We start from the raw sequence: 21582 nt of genomic DNA, 5'->3' as shown, positions 1-21582 counted from the left end.
TCAAAGATGTAATTCCACTATTTATTCCTTAAATTTTGTTTTGAGATGGGGTCTTGCTATGTTGCTCAGGCTGGTCTTGAATTCCTGGGCTCAAGCAATCTGCCCACCTCAGCCTCCCAAAGCGCTGGATTACAGGCATGAGCCACCACACCTGGCCAGTTCCTTAAATTGTATGACAAACCTGCATTGTGCCATTCTGCTGTAGGCACTGGGCGAGACCAGCAAGATAGTCGTGGTACCTGGTGTTGCAGGTGGGAAGATAAGCAGACTAGTGACAAACAGAGTGACTAAATGATGATAAATGCCATGCAGTAGACACCTGAGGGGTTATAGGGACTGAGGGGAAAGAGGATGGGAAGGACCGGAGGGCAAAGATGTGACAGCAGATGCCCGGCCACAGGGGAAAGATGAGGGACCGGGAGGTACCTGAGGGGAGGGACCTCAGTGACCACAGGGGCGTTGGGGGAGGTAGGGCCACACCAGGGCCTAGGTCCCCAGGGGAGGAGTCTGAATTCTGTTCCAGGGTAATGCATAAAGGACAGGTTCTGATTTGTCAACTTGTGCTAGGCATGATAGCTCATGTCTGTAGTCCCAGCACTTTGGGAGGCTGAGGTAAGAGGATCACTTGAGTGCAGAAGTTTGAGGCTACACTCTAGCCTGGGTGACAGAGCAAGACCCTGTCTCAAACATAATAAATGAAAAGATTCATGGCCATGTGGCTGTGGTGCTAGAATGTATTGGGGGACCGCAGCGGCAGCAGGGAGACCAGAGATGGGTGCTGCGCCATCCAGGTGGACAAGGACCGGCTGGCCACCTCCCTTCATCAGAACCTTCTGGGGCATGAGGAGCCAGGGCCAAGTCATGTGCTGGGAGAGGCAGCTTTTCTCAGATGTGCCTGACTTTCTACCCACAAAACTTGCCTAGAAGCGGAAGGAGCCTTCCTCAGGGCTCTGGCAGCCTCTCATCAAAGGACGTGGTCTTGCTTTGGGTGAGGGTCTGCCTAGAGCCTTGGATGAAGGTTTCCCATCTGGCCGACCCTCAGCGTCACACAGAAGCCTTAAAACAAACACGTTAGGCCAGGCATGTTGGCACACGCCTGTAATCCCAGCACTTTGGGAAGCCGAGGCGGGTGGATCAGTTAAGGTTAGGAGTTTGAGATCAGCCTGGCGAACATGGTGAATCCTTATCTCTACTAAAAAAAAAAAAAAAAAATAGCCAGGCGTGGTGGTGGGCACCTGTAATCCTAGCTATTTGGGAGGTTGAGGCAGGAGAATCATTTGATCCCGGGAAGCAGAATTTGCAGTGAGCCAAGATTGTGCCACTGCACTCCAGCCTGGGCGACAGAGCGACTCTCCATCTCAACAAACAAAACAAAACACATTGACTGGCCGTGGTGGCTCACACCGCCTGTAATCCCAGCACTTTGGGAGGCTGAGGTGGACAATCACTTGAGGCCAGGAGTTTGAAACCAGCCTGGCCAACATGGCAAAACCCAGTCTCTATAAAAAATACAAAAATTAGCCAGGTGTGGGGGTGTGCACCTATAGTCCCAGCTACTCGAGAGGCGGGGGCATGAGAATTGCTCGAACCCAGAATGTGGAGGTTGCAGTGAGCCAAGATCATGCCACTGCACTCCAGCCTAGGTGACAGAGCAAGACTCTGTCTCAAAAACAAAACAAAACAAAACACGTTCCCAAAGATTGGAAACAGCCCAGTGCCCATCAGTGCGGGCCAGTGCCATAGCATTGCTTCTGATGAGTGGAGCAGTAGCGGCTGTGGCAGGAGTCAGCGCTACTTGTGCCCGTGCACAGCAGCGTTCAGCACAGAGTGCTGAGTGAGAGGTGCAAGGGGCATGTGTGTGTGCTGCCGTCTTCTGTAAATAAAAACAGAAGGCAAAAAATATGTATTTTCATGCATCTGTAAACAGGAGATTCAATTAAATCAGTTTCTCGGGTGGGGTAGGGTATGGGCGTGGTTCAGCAGTAATACAAATTATAGTTCTCAAACTTTACAAACTTTGGCATCCTTTGAGGATGCAAAAATACTTGCTGGGGTCAGATGCAGTATCTCATGCCTCCAATCCCAGCACTTTGGGAGGCTGAAGTGAGAGGATTGCTTAAGCTCAGGAGATCGAGACCACATCTCTACAAAATCACAGCTTGTGAGCTGTGATCACGCCACTGTACTTCAGCCTTGGGGACAGAGTGAGACTAGACTCCAACGAAAAAAGAAAGAAAAATACTGATTGCCTGTCCCATCCTTGAGTATTCTGATTTAATTGATGTGGGTGCAGCCTGGTCACTGGAATTATAAAATCTCTCCCGGAGGATTTTAAGCCTGGAAGTTTCCTGGTCGGATTGGTCTGTTGGAAAATCACTCTGGGGGCTGGTGGAAAATGGATTATAGAGAGGGGTGGATTATAATATTTAGCAGGCATGCAGGCATAGGGATGTGGACTTCTTTTTTTTTTTTTTTTTTTTTTGAGACAAGAGTTTCGCTCTTGTTGCCCAGGCTGGAGTACAATGGCGCAATCTCAGCTCACTGCAACCTCTGCCTCCCAGGTTCAAGCGATTATCTTGCTTCAGCCTCCCAAATAGCTGGGATTACAGGCACCTGCCACCATGTCCGGCTAATTTTGTATTTTTGGTAGAGATGGGGTTTTACCACATTGGTCAGGCTGGTCTTAAACTCCTGCCCTCAGGTGATCTGCCTACCTTGGCCTCCCAAAGTGCTGGGATTACAGGCATGAGTCACTGCGCCCAGCCAGGGGATCTGGACTTCTAAACACCACCTCTACCCCAGATGATTCTGACGGCCAGCTTGGTTGGGACTGCCCACCTGTCCTGGCCTGGACCCTGCTGGGGTCGCAGGCTCGTGTCCATGGATGTGGAATCCACTCCAGTGTCTGCGAGTGCCCCACCTCCAGCGTCAGACCCCTGAGGGCAGGGACCCCAGCTGTCCTGCTTGCTGCTGTGTCCTCGGTGCTTGGTGCCTCTTGGTTAAGGACACATCCCTTACAGGTGTGTGAACCCCCAACACCCTGCCCTGGTCAGACAGGGCAGAGAGGTGGGAGGACGTGGGCTCTGGAGCTCCCTGGGCTGGTGCAGATCTGGGGGCTGTGTCCAGTGCCTCGCTCCCTGCCTTGTCCAGCCTGCCTTCTCATCCCATACTGTGGTCTCCTAGCAGGGTTCTGCCCATTTTAGGTGGTCTGGGAGCATTAGCTACGATCATTTGCTAATTGTACAGACCTTTATTGAGCAGGTACTGGGTGCAGATACTGTGAAAGGTGGCATGAGAGGTGTCTTGGTCCTTGAGGGCTTGCATTTGGGTGACCCACTTGCATAGGTTACACTTGCCTGAGTAACAGTTGTATGCCATGCTTGGAAGTGGGCAATTTCAGCCCTCCAACTGGGCTGAAGAGCAGGGATTTTCACTCATCAGCTCTGCCTTACATAGGCGTGGAAGCCCGGTGTTCACTCGCTGCACCTGCGCATGCTGGGGGCAACCACGACATGGTCTCAACGAGCCACCAGTTGTCTTGAGCTGTTTTAGGATCTGAATTTATTCCTTTGCTGCAGCTGTGGTGGGGAATATGGCTTGTGGTATTTTTTTTTAAAAGTAAATTGGAGCCGGGTGCGGTGGCTCGCGCCTGTCATCCCAGCACTTTTTGAGGCCGAGGCGGGTGGATCACCTCAGGTCAAGAGTTGAAGACCAGCCTGGCCGACATGGCGAAACCCTGTCTCTACTAAAAATACAAAACTTAGCCAAGCGTGGTAGCACGTGCCTGTAATCCCAGCTCCTCAGGACGCTGAGGCAGGAGAATCATTTGAGCCTGGGAGGCGGAGGTTGCAGTGAGCTGAGATCACACCACTGCACTCTAGCCTGGGCAACAGAGTGAGACTCTGTCTCAGAAAAAAATAATAATAAATAAGTAAAAAATAAAGTAAATTGGAGGTTTTTTTTCTATTTTAAAAATCTTTTTAAATATATTTTTTTTAGAGACAGGATCTCCCTGTATCAGGAGGCTTAAGCAGTCCTCCCACCTCAGCCTCCCAAAGTGCTGGAATTACAGGTGTCAGCTACCACACTTAGCTGGTTGTTTTTTTAAAAAACTTTTGTCTTAAAGATTTTAAAATGTATGTACATGTTACAAATCCGAAAGACCCTGTGGCCATGGAGGGATGAGAGAGCCCTGCCTGCCTCCTCCGGTCCTCAGCCCCGCGCTCCTCCTGCAGAGCCCGGTCATTTCCTGTGTCCCCCTTCTGGGCAGGTAGGACAGGGAAGTCCCTACCTCCTGCCACCTCCCCTCTCTGCATTAAGCTTTTTTTTTTTTTTTTTTTTTTTTTTTTGAAATGGAGTCTCACTTTGTCACCCAGGCTGGAGTGCAGTGGCGTGATCTCGGCTCCCAGGTTCAAGTGATTCTTGTGCCTCAGCCTCCTGAGTAGCTGGGATAACAGGCGTGTGCCACCACACCTGGCTAATTTTTGTATTTTCAGTAGAGGCGGGGTTTCACCATGTTGGCCAGGCTGATCTCGAACTCCTGACCTCAAGTGATCTGCCCACCTGGGCCTCCCAAAGTGCTGGGATTATAGGTGTGAGCCACTGTGCCACTGCACCTGGCCTCATGCTTTTTTCACGCATTTTTCGAGATCTTTTTATATTAATGCACAGGAGTTACCTGATTATTTTCAGCAGTTAGACAGAATTTCATTGTGTCTGAATGACACTTTAGGTAACCATTCCTCTGTTGACAGACATTTAAGTTATGTGGAATTTTTTGCTGTCACAAAGCGTCCTGCAATAAATATCTCTGCACATGCATCATTTTGCATTTATGCAAATATGTAGGATAAATACCTAGGAGGTGTATTACTGTGTCTAAGGGCACATGCATTTTAGACAAGATTGAGTGGTTAGGGCAGTATGGCCATAGACTGCACCTGCATTTTAAATGTTGGTTACTGTTGCCAAATTAACCTTCCTGGAAGTCAGGGTCTGCATGACTTTAGAGCAGAGTAGTCAGCCCTTTCTGGACACTCAAACCTCAAGATCAAGGGTCCTTTCGGGACCAGGATGGGAACTCTGTCTTGCTTTGGGGACCTGAGAGGAAAGAGTTCCTGAGTTTCTTCTCTGGGCGGTGGGTCATTGTTTAACCCACCAGCTCCTTCCTGGTTTGCAGTTCAAATCTAATGCTACTCAGAGAATCACTTCATTTGCTCCCTGGCTTCCAGGATCTTTCAACGTTCATTTCATCCCTTTCATCTTGTGCATAGAGATGAGGATGCTTTTTCTGCCTGGGCTGAATGGACCTTGCTGTGCTAAGATTCTTCTGTGTGTGTGTGTAAGCAGCATTATTGAGATGTGATTTGCATACATACAATTCACCTGTTTAAAGTGTATAATGTAATGGCTTTTAGGATATTCACAGAGTTGTACAACCATCAACCACAACCAATTTTAGAACATTTTTATGACCCCAAAAAGAAACACTGCACCGTTATCTGTCATTCCCCAACTCCCCACCACGAATATCCTTTCCATCTCTGTAGATTTGCCTGTTCTGGTATTTCATGTGTGTTTGTGTTTTAAAAGCACAGATTGGCCAGAGGCTTGAAGGCCACATTCAGCCCACAGACAGTTTTATTTGGCCGTCATAGTGTTTTTTAACTTATCAGGCTAGTTTTGAACATTTTCAAACGGAGAGAATTTGCATAAACATCTGGATTGCCATTTGTCTTGAACAAAGCAGGGTTGGCACATCCCTACCTGGCACAAGCTGGGGCCCAGTAGCAGCCACCCCATTTAAATAGGGCCTGTGGTCTTCTGTTTGCTACAGTCTCCACCCCTCCCTGTTGTCTCCCTGACCTGGAGGCTGAACATCAGCTGCTCTTTATAATCCCACCTGCACTGCTATTTTTCTTAGAAGTAAAATGTCTCTGTCAAAAGTGGGAAACTGGTCATAGCGGTGGCTCATGCCTGTAATCCCAGCACTTTGGGAGGCCGAGGCGGGCGGACCACCTGAGGTCAGTAGTTCAAGACCAGCCTGGCCAACATGGCAAAACCCCATCTCTTCTAAAAATACAAAACTTAGCCAGGCGTGGTGGTGTGCTCTTGTAGTCCCAGCTACTTAGGAGGCTCTGAGGTAGGAAAATCGCTTGAACCCAGGAGGCAGCGGTTGCAGTGAGTTGAGATTGCGCCACTGCACTCCAGCCTGGGTGACAGAGCGAGACTCCGTCTCAAAAAAAAAAAAAAAAAAGTGGGAAACTGAAAATAAACAGTTTGCAGAAAACAGTCTTCAGCACAGCCCACTTCTCTGGCATTTATTACCTGCATGGCTTTGGTGTCATTTGAGTTTGGAGACCCTAGCAGGGTCCTTTGAAAGGGAGGTGGCGTCTCACTGGGAGTGACCCAGAGAAGTGACTTGGTAGACTTCCTTAGCTTCTGTCATGAGACAGAGTCTGTGGATTGTTTTTCTCATAATTTTCAAATGGGGAGTCAGAAGCACAGGGATGGTCAGAGGTGCAGTTGAGACCACATAGCATAAAATGCAAGGCTGGGACTAAGGCGCCGCCCAGGCTGCTGTTCTCAGGCCACACCTCTTCCAGGCAGTACACATCCTCCTCTTACCTCCTTTCTCTTTCTCCCTTTCATCTTCCTTTCTTTTCTACAATGAATATTCATGAGCACTGTACTGATTACCAATCACTGGGTAGCAAACTACCCTAAACCTTAGCAGTTTCAAGCAACTGCCATTTCATAGGGTTCATGCATGGACTGCGTTCAGCTGGAGGATTGGCCACCCTGGCAGTCCAGCATGGCCTTGCCCATGTGTCTAGCAGTTGGTGCTGGCTATTGGCTGGGGCATCTCAGTTCTCCTCCATGTGGCCTCTCAACCTCTAGGGCCTCACTCACTGGCTTTTGCAGAAGAGTTGCCTGGACTTCTTTTTTCCTTAAATTTTATTATTTTTATTTTTAATTTTTGGGGGTATATAGTAGGTATATATATTCAGGGGGTACATGAGAGGTTTTGATACAGACGTGCAATGTGAAATAAGCACATCATGGAGAATGGGCTATCCATCCCCTCAAGCATTTATCCTTTGAGTTACAAACAGTCCAATTATACTCTTTTATTTTTTTATTTTGAGACTGAGTCTCACTCTGTTGCCCAGGCTGGAGCGCAGTGACATGATCTTGGCTCACTGCAACCTCCACCTTTTGGGTTCAAATGATTCTTGTGCCTCAGCCTCCCAAATAGCTGGGATTACAGGCACACACCACCACACGCGGCTAATTTTTGTAGTTTTAGTAGAGACGGGGTTTCACCATGTTGGCCAGATTGGTCTTGAACTCCTGACCTCAGGTGATCTGCCTGCCCAAAAAGTGCTGGGATTACAGGCGTGAGCCACCGCACCCAGCCCAGTTATACTCTTTAAGTTATGTTATTTTCTTTTTTTGAGACAGGACCTCACTCTGTCGCCTAGGCTGGAGTGCAGTGACAGAATCTTTGCTCACTGCACCCTCCACTTCCTGGCCTCAAGCGATCCTTCCACCCCAGCCTCCCAGGTAGCTGGGACTACAGGCATGTGTCACCACACCCAGCTAATTTTTGTTTTTTTTTTTTTTTTTTTTTGGTAGAGATTGGGTTTCACCATGTTGCGCAGGCTGGTCTTGAACTCCTGATCTCAAGTGATCTGCCTGCTCAGCCTTCTAAAGTGCTGGGATTACAGGCATGGACCACTATGCCTGGACTTTATTTTATTTTTAAATTTCAATAGGTTTTTGGGGAACAGGTGGTGTTTGGTTACATGAATACGTTCTTTAGTGGTTTCTGAGATTTTGGTGCAGCAACCATCACCGAAGTAGAGTACACGGTAACCAATGTGCAGTCTTTTATCCCTCACCTACCTCCCACCCTTTCTCCTAAGTCCCCAAAGTCCGTTGTATCATTTGTATGCCTTTGCATCCTCACAGCTTAGCTCCCACTTAACGAGTGAGAACATATGATGTTTGCTTTTCCATTTCTGAGTTACTTCACTTGAATAATGGTCTCCATTTCCATCCAGGCTGCTGCAAATGCCATTATTTCGTTTCTTTTTATGATTGAGTTGTATTCCATGATATCTATATGTATATATGCCACATATTCTTTATCCACTTGTTGACTAATAGGCATTTGGGCTGGTTCCATTGTTTTGCAATTGCTAATTGTGGTGCAATAAACATGCATGTGCAAGTATCTTTTCATATAATGACTTCAAGATACCCAGGGGTGGGATTGCTGGATCAAATGGTAGATCTACTTTTAGTTCTTTAAGGAATCTCCATACTGTTTTCCATAGTGATCGTACTAGTTTACATCCCCGCTAACAGCGTAGAAGTGTTTACATTCCCACTAACAGTGTAAAAGTGTTCCTTTTCACCGCATCCATGCCAACATCTATGATTTTTTGATTATGGCCAGTCTTGCAGGAGTAAGGTAGTATCGCATTGTGGTTTTGATTTGCATTTCCTCGATCATTAGTGATGTTGAGCATTTTTTCATATGTTTGCTGGCCACTTGTATATCTTGTTTTGAGAATTGTCCTCAGCCCACTTTTTGATGGGATTGTTTTTTCTTGCTTAGTATTCTGGATGTTAATCCCTTGTCAGATGCATAGATTGTGAAGATTTTCTCCCACTCTGTGGTTTGTCTGTTTACTCTGCTGATCATTTCTTTTGCTGTGCAGAAGCTTTTTAGTTTAATTAAGTCCCATCTATTCATCTTTGTTTTTATTGCATTTGCTTTTGGGGTCTTGGTCATGAAGTCTTTGCCTAAGCCAATGTCTAGAAGGGTTTTTCCAATGTTATCTTCTAGAATTTTTATGGTTTCAGGTCTTAGATTTAAGTGTTTGATCCATCTTGAGTTGATTTTTTGTTTAAGGTGAGAGATGAGGATCCAGTTTCATTCTCCTACATGTGGCTGGCCGGTTACCCCAGCACCATTTGTTGAAAAGGGTGTCCTTTCTCCACTTTATGTTTTCGTTTGCTTTGTCAAAGATCAGTTGGCTGTAAGTATTTGGGTTTATTTCTGGGTCTCTGTTCTGTTCCATTGGCCTATATGCCTATTTTTAAAAAATTTTTTCAATTTTTTTTTTATTGTTTGAAATGGAGTTTCACTCTTGTTGCCCAGGCTGGAGTACAATGGCGCGATCTCGGCTCACTGCAACATCCGCCTCCTGGGTTCAAGCGATTCTCCTGCTTCAGCCTCCCCAGTAGCTGGGATTACAGGCGTGCACTACCACAGCTGGCTGATTTTTGTATTTTAGTAGAGACGTGGTTTCACCATGTTGGCCAGGCTAGTCTTGAACTCCTGACCTCAAGCGATCCACCTGCCTCAGCCTCCCAAAGTGCTGGGATTACAGGCGTGAACCACCGCGCCCAGCCTTTATAGTATATTTTGAAATCAGGTAATGTGATGCCTCCAGATTTGTTCTTTTTGTTTAGTTTTGCTTTGGCTGTGCAGGCTCTTTTTTGGTTCCATATGAATTTTAGGATTGTTTTTTTCTAGTTCATGAAGAATGATGGTGGTATTTTGATGGGAATTGCATTGAATTCGTAGATTGCTTTTGGCAGTATGGTCATTTTCACAATATTGATTCTACCCATCCATGAGCATGGGATGTGTTTCCATTTGTTTGTGTTGTCAATGATTTCCTTCATCAGTGTTTTGTAGTTTTCTTTGTAGAAGTCTTTTACCTCCTTGGTTAAATTCCTAAAAATTTAATTTTTGCAGCTGTTGCAAAAGAAGTTGAGTTCTTGATTTGATTCTCAGTTTGGTTGCAGTTGGTGTATAGCAGTCTACTGATTTGTGTACATTGGTTTTTATATCCTGAAACTTTGCTGAATTCATTCACCAGTTGTAGCAGCTTTTTGGAGGAGTCTTTAGGGTTTTCTAGGTATACGATCATGTCATCAGCAAATGGTAACAGTTTGACTTCCTCTTTACCAGTTTGGATGCCCTTTATTTCTTTCTCTTGTCTGATTGCTCTGGCTGGGACCTCTAACTTATTTTAAAATGTACAGTTAAGTTATTATTGAATCTAGTTGCCCTGTGGTACTGCCTGAACTTCCTTATGTGGCTTCTGGCTTCCCGGAGGGTGAATCAGAAGCTTTGAGGTCTCTCGAGGCCTAGACCTGGGAGTCACAGAGTCTTGCTCCCATCACATCCTATTGGTCTAAGCAAGTCACAGGCCAGCCCAGATTCGGGGGTGGGAAGGATTGGATCCCACCTCTTCACTGGAGGAGCTGCAAGGTCCTTTCGCAAAAGCACATGTGGGATGGGAGGGAGTTGGAGGGCTGCCTTTGAAACACAAGTACTTATTATTTGCCAGAGTTTGTTCTAGGCTCTGGGAATTGAAAGACGAGTAAAACAGACAAAAACCTGTGTCCCCCAGAGGTTTCATTCTGGTGGGGAAGATGACAGGAAACAAGTTGAGAAAAATAGATAGTATATTAGATGGTGATAAATGCTAAAGAGAAAAGTAAATTGGGGCAGGAGGACGGGGAGTAGGGGAGCTACAGGGTCAGGGAAAGCCTCACCTGGAAGAAATATTTGAGCAAAAGCTAGAAGGAAGTGAGAGACAACTTTCACCAGTAAAGGGAACAGCAGGTGCAAAGGCCCTGCGGTGAGGCTGTGGCTAGTGTTGTGGGGTGGGGATAAGCAACAGGCAGTGAGATCAGGGGGAGGCGGAGGCTCCAGATGGGGTACAGCTGGGGAGGCTCCCATTAGGTGTTTTCTGAGTGGGTGGAAGATGAGGGAGGACTCTTAAAAAAATTGAAGCCAGGCATGGTGGTGCCCATCTGTAGTCCCAGCTACTCATGAAGCTGAGGCGGGAGGATCCCTGGGGCCCAGGAGTTGGAGGCTGCAGTGAGCTATGGTCCTACCACTGCACTCTAGCCTGGATGACAGAATGAGACAGGTCTCTAAGGAAAAAACAGTTGGTGTATAATTCATGTATAAATGTATGATTTTAAAGTATATAGTTTGTTGGCTTTTAGTATATTTACTGTGTTGTGCAGACATCACCATGACCTAATTCCAGAACATTTCTATGACCCAAAAAAGAAACCCCATCACCATTAGCAGTTATTCCCTCTTCTCCTCTCCCTGCCACTCCATGCAGAGGGGCAACCACGAATCTACTTCTGTATCTGTGGATTTGCCTATCTCTGGACATTTCCTCCCTCCCTCCCTCCCTTCCTTCTTTTCTTTCTAGATGGAGTCTTGCTCTCTTGCCCAGGCTGGAGTGCAGTGGCACGATCTTGGCTACCTGCAACCTCCACCTCCAGGGTTCAAGCGATTCTTGTGTCTTAGCCTCCCAAGTAGTTGGGACTACAGGCTCGTGCCACCACGCCTGGCTAATTTTTGTAGTTTTAATAGAGACAGGGTTTTGCCATATTGGCCAGGCTGGTCTCGAACTCCTGATCTCAAGTGATCTGCCTGCCTTGGCCTTCCAAAGTGCTGGGATTACAGGCGTGAGCCACTGTGTCAAGCCTGGACATTTCTTATAAGTGGAATCATGTCATGTGTGACCTTTTGTGCCTGGCTTCTCTCACTTAGCATCATGTTTGCAAGGATCATCCATGTTGTAGTGCATGCTGGTGCTCCGTTACTTTTTATGGACAAATGATACTCTATTTTATGGATACACCACATTTTGTTTGTTCATTCATCACTTTATGGACATTGGATTGTTTACACTTTTTTTTTTTTTTTAATTGAGATGGAGTCTTGCCCTGTCTCCCAGGCTAGAGCGGGGTGGCGCAATCTTAGCTCACTGCAAACTCCGCCTCCCGGGTTCCCCAAGCAATTCTATGCCTCAGCCTCCCAAGTAGCTGGGACTACAGGCTTGTGCCACTACACCCGGGTTATTTTTGTAGTTTTAGTAGAGACGGGGTTTCGCCATGTTGGCCAGGCTGATCTCGAACTCCTGACCTCAAGTGACCTGCCTGCTTTGGCCTCCCAAAGTGTTGAGATTACAGGCGTGAGCCACCACACCTAGCCTTTTCTACTTTTTGACTGTCATGAATATGGTACAAGTTTTTGTGAGAGCATGTTTTCATTTCTTTTTTATTTTTATTTTTTATTTTTTTTTGAGATAGGGTCTTGCTTTGTCGTCCAGGCTGGAGTGCAGTGGTGCCATCATGGCTCACAGCAGCCTTGATCTTCTGGGCTCAAGTGCTTCTCCCACCCCAGCCTCCTAAGTAGCTGGGAATACAGGCACATGCTACCGTGTCCGGCTAATTTTTGTATTTTTTTTTTTTTTGTAGAGACGGTGTCTCACTATGTTGCCCAGGATGGTCTTGAACTCCTGCACTTAAGTGATCTGCCTGCCTCGGCCTCCCAAAGTTCTGGGACAAAGTGGTGGGCATATTGCTTGATCATAAGGTGACTCTGTGTTCCTTCTGAGGAGATGCTGGACTGGTTTTCAGAGCAGCTGCACAATTGTACCCTTCCCACCAGCAGTGCGTGAGGCTTCCAATTCCTCCACATCCTTGCCAGCCTTCATCATTTTCCATTTTTGTGATTGCAGCCATCCCTGTGAGTGCAAAGTGGTACAGTGGAGGATTTGGGGCAGGGAGGGCTTTTTTTGTTTGTTTGTTTGTTTGTTTTGTTTGTTTGTTTTTTGAGACGGAGTCTCGCTCTGTCACCCAGGCTGGAGTGCAGTGGCGTGATCTCGGCTCACTGCAAGCTCCACCTCCCGGGTTCACGCCATTCTCCTGCCTCAGCCTCCCGAGTAGCTGGGACTACAGGCGCCCGCCACCACACCCGGCTAATTTTTTTGTATTTTTTAGTAGAGACGGGGTTTCACCATGTTAGCCAGGATGGTCTCGATCTCCTGACCTCATGATCCGCCTGCCTCGGCCTCCCAAAGTGCTGGGATTACAGGCGTGAGCCACTGCGCCCAGCCAGGGCTTTTGTTTTAACAGGACTGCACAGAGTAGATTGAAGGGCAGTGAGAACAGGAAGCTGGGACCAGTGAGCAGGCTACTGCACCAGTCCTAGCAAGAGACAATGGTGCCGTGTGCCATGGTGCTTGGTTGTATGGGAGAGAGAGTGAAGTAGTTGGATTTGGGTAGAGACATTTTGAAGGTAGAACTGAGAGGATTTGCTGGCAGATTGGTTGGGGTGGGAGGTGGGAGAGAAGAGTTGAGAGTGCTCTGAAGTATTTGGCCTGAGCAAGGGGACGATGGAGTTTCCATTTGTTGAGTTAGAGAAAATAATGGGTGGGGACCTTTTTGGTTTTTTTTTTTTTTTTTTTTGTGCCAGCCCCTTGGAGAGCAGGGCCAGCCCCTCGGTGAGCAGGGCCAGCCCCTCTTCAATGTCTGGGCATTCCCAGCTGGGAAGTTTGCACTGCCACTTTGTGAGAAGGGGGGATGTGGGAAAAGACAGTGAAAACCATGATTTGCAGGTGTTTGTTTAAAAAAAAAACAACACTCACCATCTCCACTGGTCCTTCCTTGAATGTCACTTAAAGTGAGCCTCTCGCCTCCTTCCCCTCTGAGTGGAGCAGTTTAGGCCCAGGGGGCTGCAGAGAACAGCGAGGGCATTCATCGGCTCACAGGCTGGTTAAAAAGGCACGTGGGCTGCAGCCTGCGGGACTCTCATTTCTGAGGCCACTTAGGGGATAATCTTGAGAGAAAATTGCCCCATGGATGAGTTGTGGGCATGGTGGGCTGGCTTATCCTGAGCGCCTTCCTGTTGGTTGGGAATGTTTCTTCCTGTTGGTTGGTCGGGCTTGTTTCTCCCTTTGCTGACCAGACAGTCGGCAAATGCTCACTTTGCTCCCTCCTGTTTTTGGGAACCTCCCTAGGTACTAGGGAGTGAGGTGGAGGACTGACCATAGCTGACAAGCAGCAATGAAGGGGACACATTTCTAACCTCCCCCAACAGCATCTTGTTTTTGTTTTGAGATGATCTCGCTCTGTCACCCAGGAGTGCAGTGACGCATCACAGCTCACTGTAGCCTCAACCTCCTAGGCCCAAGTGACCCTCCCACCTCTGCCTCTCAAGTAGCCGAGACCACACAGGTGTGCACCACCATGCCCAGCTAGTTTTCTTTTTATTTTTAGAGAGACAAACTTTCCCCCTGTTGCCTAAGCTGGACTGGAACTCCTGGGCTCAAGCAATCCTCTGGCCTCAGCCTCCCAGTGTTGAGATTACAGCCGTGAGCCACTGTACCCAGCCCCAAAGAACATCTTATTACACATTCTAGCTCTGGAGTTAGAGTGCTCAGGGTCAAATTCTGGCTTCAATATTTATTAGCTGTGTGAGCTTGAGCAAGGGACTTAACCTCTCTGATCCTCTGTTTCTCAATCCATAAAAAGAGGGAAATAGTAGCACCTACTGCATAGGGTTCTTGTGAGAAGTAAATGAAGTAATTCAAATACAGTGTCTAGTCCTTGTTTTTATTCTATGGTAAAAGAGATGGGGTGGGTGCAGTGGCTCATGCCTATAATCTCAGCACTTTGGGAGGCTGAGGCAGGAGGATTGCATGAGGCCAGGAGCTTGAGACCAGCCTGGGCAACATAGTGAGACCCCTGTCTCTACAAAAATTAAAATACAAAAAAGAGAGAAATCGAGCTATGGAAAGCAACCCCTTATCATGCACCTATTGTGTGTCAGCACTCTGTTAACCACATCTATGATGTCAGGTTAACCTCCTGAGCATTCTGCCAAACGGGCATGATGGTTCCTGTCACAAGGGATCCAGCAGCAGTGAAATGCAGAGGTTAAGCCATTGGGTTCCAGCTGCATGACTGGCAGAGGGTAAGGTGAACCCAGCAGTGCCGTGACCACGCCATGCCCTTCCTGAGCGGGCCAGGATGGGTTGCGATGCGCTTCCTACAAGTACAGCGCTGCAGACACATCTTGGGAAGGAGGCATCCCACCCAGCTGGGGCGTGGGCTTCCGTGGCCTCCCATGCAGGTTGTGTGTTCTTAAGCGCGTCTGGACCCAGGTCTGTGTTAAGAGCACCTGCACCCCCAGGATCTCTCCATCACCCGCTGTGCCCCACTCCTCTCTTTCCCCTGGATCAGAAAGAACCACCAACCTTCTCCTCCCACCACAGTGACCTCTTGGCTCCATCCTTTCTCCCTTAGTGCGATAATGACATTTTCTCAGTGTAATTGAATTTGGGGGTTGGGTGAGGGGATGATCTTTCTTTTTCTGAGTCTTCTCTCCCCTCTCCCGCACTGAGGCACAGAAATAGTCCCAGCTGTGAGATGAAGGTTGCAGAGTTTAAAATTGCAACTTGGTACTATTTATACTCCAGCCTGAAAGATGTTTTTTTGCGCAGTCGTTTATTTTGTTGTGGTGGAGATGGCTCATGCTGGAAGCAGCAGGAACTGGTGCTATATAAACAGTTCTCTGGGGACAAGTGGGTGGTGAGGGAGCCTTCAGGTGCAGGAGGCAGGGACGAGGCCTGCCCAGAAACCCTGAACACGCCTCCCTGGAGCAGGACGGTGTGGCCTGGTAGGGAAAGCAGATCATGTGCTGGGTGAACTTCCTGCATGCTGGCCATTACAAAAATAACAACAGAAACTGGTATTTTAGAAGTCGTAAAAGTAGTAGATACTTGGGGGGAAAAAAACCCTAATTTTTTTTTTTTTTAAGACAGGTCTTGCTCTGTCACCCAGGCTGGAGTACAGTGGCACGATCTCGGCTCACTGCAACCTCCTCCTTCCGGGTTCAAGTAGTCCTCTTGCCTCAGCCTCCTGAGTAGCTGGGACTACAGACGCATGCCATCGCTTCCGGTTAAGTTTTGTATTTTTAGTAGAGACGGGGTTTCGCCATGTTGGTCAGGCTGGTCTCAAACTCCTACCCTCGGATGATTGGCCTGCCTTGGCCTCCCAAAGTGTTGGGATTACGGGCGTGAGCCACTACACCTGGCCAAACCCCTAATTATTTCCCTAATTTTTACACAATCGCATGAAGCAGTTGTACACTGGCAGACCCTTTGCACATTTGTGATTGGCTTCATTTATGGAGCATTAAAGGGTTTTCTTTTAATGTGTTCCCATGTTTAAACATTGGGGCATTTCCTATCAAATTAGGATTTCTGGCTTCTCTTAGAAAATGGAAGATCTGGGCCGGGCGCGGTGGCTCAAGCCTGTAATCCCAGCACTTTGGGAGGCCGAGACGGGCGGATCACGAGGTCAGGAGATCGAGACCATCCTGGCTAATATGGTGAAACCCCGTCTCTACTAAAAATACAAAAAAAAAAAACTAGCCGGGCGAGGTGGTGGGCGCCTGTAGTCCCAGCTACTTGGGAGGCTGAGGCAGGAGAATGGCGTAAACCCGGGAGGCGGAGCTTGCAGTGAGCTGAGATCCGGCCACTGCACTCCAGCCTGGGCGACAAAGCGAGACTCCGTCTCAAAAAAAAAAAAAAAAAAAAAAAAAAAAAAAAAGAAAATGGAAGATCTGGTAGCTCTGGGCCTGCGTTTCCTGATGGCGGCTAGTGGCCAGCAGCTGGAGGACTGGATGAGCACCTCTGAGATCACCACAAGCCCGATGGCCTGCTTCACTCATGTATTTTAATGTCCGGCCTGATGACTGGGTGTTTTTTCTTCTCTTTTTTTTAAAGACAAGTTCTCACTCTGTCGCCCAGCCTGAAGTGCAGTGGTACGATCACTGCTCACTGCAGCCTCAGCCTCCTGGGTAGCTGGGACTACAGACATGCACCACCATGCCTGGCTAATTTTTTTATTTTTATTTTTTTGAGATGGAATCTCGTTGTGTTGCCCAGGCTGGAGTGCAGTGGCTCACTGCAGCCTCCACCTCCCAGGTTCAAGAGATTGTCCTGCCTTAGCCTCCTGAGTAGCTGGGACTACAGGGGTGTACCACCCTTGGCTAATTTTCATATTTTTAGTAGAGACGGGGTTTTACCATGTTGGCTAGGATGGTCTCAATCTCCTGACCTCGTGATCCATCCGCCTCAGCCTCCCAAAGTGCTGGGATTACAGGCGTGAGCCACTGCACCCGGCCAAATTTTTTTTTTTTTTTTTTTAAAGGGACGGAACCTCACCATGTTGCCCAGACTGGTCTCGAATTCCTGGACTTCAGTGATCTTCCTGCCTCGGCCTCCCAAAATGTTGGGACTACAGGCATGAGCCACTGCTCCTGGCCACGGACCCTTTACCTAACATAAAAAATTCAAGTTTCCCTTGTCAGAGTCCCTTTCCCAACTCCTCCTGCCCAGGGCTAAGTAAGCCCTATTAATAGGGTTTCCAAAGAAACGATGGGACACCCAGTTGAATGTGAATTTCAGATAAACAACAAAAAATTGTTTTAGTATAAGCACATCTCTTAACTATTAGCAGTTTGGCACATATCATTCCAGGCCTTTCTCTGTGGAGACAGGTACTTTTTTTTTTTTTGAGATGGAGTCTCGCTCTGTTGCCCAGGCTGGAGTGCAGTGGTGGGATCTCGGCTCACTGCAGCCTCTGCCTCCCAGGTTCAAGTGATTCTCCAGCCTCAGCCTGTGACTATGGGCACATACCACCATGCCTGGCTAATTTTTGTATTTTTAGTAGAGATGGCGTTTCACCATGTTGGTCAGGCTGGTCTCAAAATCCTGACCTCAGGTGATCTGCCCGCCTCAGACATTATTTGGTATGGTTTGTATCTGGCACTGTCTGCAGCTTGCTTTTCCTCTCTGGGGTATCGCCGGGGCCACTGTGTTTATTAGAGCAGGCTGTGAGGCTGCGGACTCCATCTGGATTAGGATTCTTGCCCCGCGCTGTTTGTTAACCTTGTGATCTTGAGTAGGCTACCCCATCTCTCTGAGCCTCATCTGTACAATGTGGAGGGTAAGGGTAGCTTATTTCCTGTATTTGTTGATCTTGTCTCTTTTGAAAGCTGTGTAGAATGGAGAGGCCGTGGTGGCTTTAACCAGTCCTCTGTGATGGGTGCCAGGACTGCTGCCCGTTTATTGCTCTTTCAAAGGAGGCAGTGGAAGGGGGTCGAGCAGGAACTGGGCACATAATCCTAAGACTTAGTTTGCTTTAAAAAAAAAAAAAAAATGAAGGGTGTTTGTCTCCCTGGAAACCACTTGCTAATCTCCAGGATGTCGTCTCTTTTTCAGGCGAAGGAGGTGGAGGAGACCATCGAGGGCATGCTCCTCAGGCTGGAAGAGTTTTGCAGCCTGGCTGACCTGGTGAGTGGCTTCCTGGGAGGCATGGATTTAGGCCCAGGCCAGACTTCGGGCCCTTCCTGGAGTTTTGGAGTTTTCTGGGGAAGCCATTTTGGTGGTGAGTTAGCAACCAGAAGGAATGGGGCAGCAGCCAGCGCTGAGAGGAAAACCACGTGCAAACACTCCCTTCTCTCTCTCTCTCTCTCTCAACCCCAAGTGCTTCCTGAGGCGGCCATCTTGATCTCGTCCTTCCCCCGAGATGGTTTTTATTCCGCAGAGGAGCCAGAAGTGGACCACAAGGTGGCACTCTCGGGCACCGATGCAGGGAGCCGTTCAGCGGGGACACTAGACTATATTTAACTTTCCTCAGCTCTGCACCGTCCCCTGTGCAAACATGGAGACAGCCAGGAAATGGCTTCAGGCCTGTGAGGCCTAGGAGGAGCCTCTTGCCCGGGCCACAGCCCGCGGTGGAGTTGGGCATTGAGTTCCTTCCTGAATCTTTCTGTTCTCTCTGCTTTTACCTCCTACTCTGCCTGGTTGGCCCAAATCTAGCCTGATTGAGGCGGAAGATGGAAGACAATGGCCCAGAAGACAAGGCCTCCCAAGCCAGAGTCTCTAGAAATTGCCTCTAGAGGCTGGGCACAGTGGCTCACACCTTTAATCCCAGCACTTTGGGAGGCCGAGGCGGGCAGATCACCTGAGGTCAGGAGTTCAAGACCAGCCTGACCAACATGGTGAAACCCTGGCTCTACCAAAAATACAAAAATTAGCTGGTGTGGTTGCAGGCACCTGTCATCTCAGCTACTCAGGAGGCTGAGGCAGGAGAATCGCTTGAACCCAAAAGAAGGAGGTTGCAGTGAGCTGAGATTGCACCACTGCACTCCAGCCTGGGTGATAGATCAAGATTGTGTCTCAAAAAAAAAAAAAAAAAAAGAAAGAGAAAAGAAAAGAAAAATTGTTTCTAGATCCCAGTGTTCCCAGGATTGCTGCCAGCCAGGTGAGGAGCCCCCAGGAGCATTGATAGAATTTTCTAGAAGCTCCCAAGCTTGTTAGAGGCAAACCAGTAACCTGGGCTTGAGGTGTCTGCCTGGAGGCCCAAAGTGCTCCATGTTGTGACCAGGCCCTGTGTCTCCCCGGAATGGAGGAAGCCTGCCCACCTGGACCCAGTGGTATGCGTTTGTGTCCCTGAGAAGCACTGTGTCTGGACCCTGAGAGTGTTTGTGAGAACCCAAGGGAGTAACAGTAACAGCAGCCCCAGGTGTTCATTGAACACCTTCCTTTGTGCCCGGCACAAAGCCACCCTAGACAGCAGGCACTGAGTCATCCCTATATATTCAGCAGACCTCAGCCCAACTTCTAGGGTCACAGCGGAAATCCCAAGAGGAACTATGTGGTTTCTTCTCTTGAGTCAAGTTTTATGTTCAGATGTGGGTCCAGGTGGGAGCCAAGTAACAAGACAGGCTTTTAATAGCCTGGATTGTCCTTTCTTTACCACCATGCATTGGGCTCTCTCTCTCTCTCTCTCTCTCTCTCTCTCTCTCTCTCTCTCTCTCTCTCTCTTTCTGTCTGTCTTTCCCTCCTTCCCTCCCTCCCTCCTTTCCTTTCTTCCTTCCTTCCTTTCGAGACAGAGTCTCGCTCTGTCCCCCAGGGTGGAGTGCAATGATGCGATCTCAGCTCACTGCAACCTCTGCCTCCCGGGTTCAAGTGATTCTCCTGCCTCAGCCTCCCGAGTAGCTGGGATTACAAACATGCGCCACCATGCCCGGCTAATTTTTGTATTTTTTAGTAGAGATGGGGTTTTACCATGTTGATCAGGCTGGTCTCGAACTCCTAGCCTCAAGCGATCCTCCCGCCTCAGCCTCCCAAAGTGCTGGGATTGATTATAGGCATGAGCCACCACGCCTGGCTGTATTGGGCACTTTCCCAGGAATGGGATCCGTGATAAGCTTGACTAGGCAGAGACAGTTCAGTCCATCTCCATCCCCACCAAGCCCCAGTGTATGTGGGGAGGCTGATTTGGGTACCAGTTGGTGCCATCCTATGCTACAGTGCTGTCGTGAAGGTAAGGTCAAGGTGTGAAGGGATTCCAGAGCCAGGGTGTTAAGTCCTGCCTAGGAAATTGGGAAGGCTTTGTAGAACAGGTGGTAATGAATCTGGGACTGGAAGGAGAAACAAAGAATTCAACAGATTGGGAAGGAGGGCATTCAGGCAGAGGGACCAGCCTGTGCAAAGGTGGGGAGGCCAGGCATGTGGTGTGGCTGGGCACCGGGTGGAGGATCGTGGCTGCGGGCAGGGAAGGCAGGTTGGGAGGATGGTGTGGATGGATGCTCCAGGGATACCTTTGTTCTCAAATCCCATCCCGTCATCCATGTGGGCATTCTGTGCAAGGAGACCCAGCATCAGCCTAAAGAGGGCTGGGGGCAGGAGTCCGTGTGGACAGGTGGAGAGAGACCCCTGTGGCCCAGCCCTGAAAAACCATCGCAGCTTCCTGTGGTGGGAAGTGTGTGTCTGTGTTGCCAGGAGACTCAAGATTGCAGGCAGCATCGGGCAGGTCCTCCTCACTCGAAGCCTGGAGATGCTTCATGGAAAGATTTAATCCTGCGGCCACACACAGATGACCCACAGCTCCAATCCTGCCTGCAGATAATTTGATGTTTCTGGGGCGGGGGGAAAAAGGCATTAGCTTGTGACATTTTTAGAATTTCATGTGAAAAATCTGGAGTTCTGGCTTCTCTCAGAAAAGCAAAGATCTGGCCCTCCTGGGGTACTCATTCCTACCTAGCAAGCGTCGGCCACCATGTCACGTGGCAAGCAAGTGACCGCCTGCTGTGGGCAGCGAATGTGCTTTCCAGCTTGCTGCAGTGCCGGCTGCTCCCGGGGAGCCTTCCTGACTCCACAGCCGCCACGTGCTTGTGTATTTTTGATAGATGATGTTTCTGTGTTCTTTTGACCCTACTGAAAGTGGGAAAATAAAGCCAGACCAAGAGGATCCCGTGTTCCAAGAAATGGAAGAGAATATGCATCCGTTTGGAAGCAGTGTCTTCCCATGTGTCTGTGTTGACAGGATGTGCCCAGCCAGTTCTGCAAATATGTGACGCTTTTGGGACCCCTGGGGGTGTTTGAGCTTACAGCCCCTGCATGGGCACTCTGTGCCGATGCCATTTATATTCTAGAAATCCTCTTGGCCCCTAGAGGTTCACGCTTGGCTTACCTGGTATGTTTGCTGTGTGCTGTGGGACCACCTGACTGCAGAGAGAGGTGTCCAGTGATCAGCCCTAGCTTGGGGCCTCTTTTTCTCTTTAAGAGCTGCTTTGAAATCCAAGCTAGGGATGAGTAGGGTCCTCTAGGGGCGAGTAGGGTCCTCTAGGGGCAGGTGATGTCACACCATGGACCACTGTCCCCCCAG

General features: G+C 48.6%; 1 protein-coding gene across 1 annotated transcript in view; it reads left to right on the top strand.

Moving 5' to 3' along the window:
• BCAS4 (breast carcinoma amplified sequence 4) overlaps nt 1–21582 on the top strand; it is a 90422-nt gene that overhangs the window by 7238 nt on the left and 61602 nt on the right. The window contains exon 2 of the mRNA XM_050807489.1: nt 18129–18200. Within this exon, the coding sequence (XP_050663446.1) occupies nt 18129–18200 (72 nt within the window). The remainder of the gene's footprint in view (nt 1–18128; nt 18201–21582) is intronic.

Source organism: Macaca thibetana, chromosome 10 (assembly GCF_024542745.1).
Source record: "Macaca thibetana thibetana isolate TM-01 chromosome 10, ASM2454274v1, whole genome shotgun sequence".
NCBI classification, from domain to species: Eukaryota; Metazoa; Chordata; class Mammalia; order Primates; family Cercopithecidae; genus Macaca; species Macaca thibetana.
Note: the sequence above shows the minus strand (reverse complement) of the source record. Positions and strands in the feature narration are given on the sequence as shown.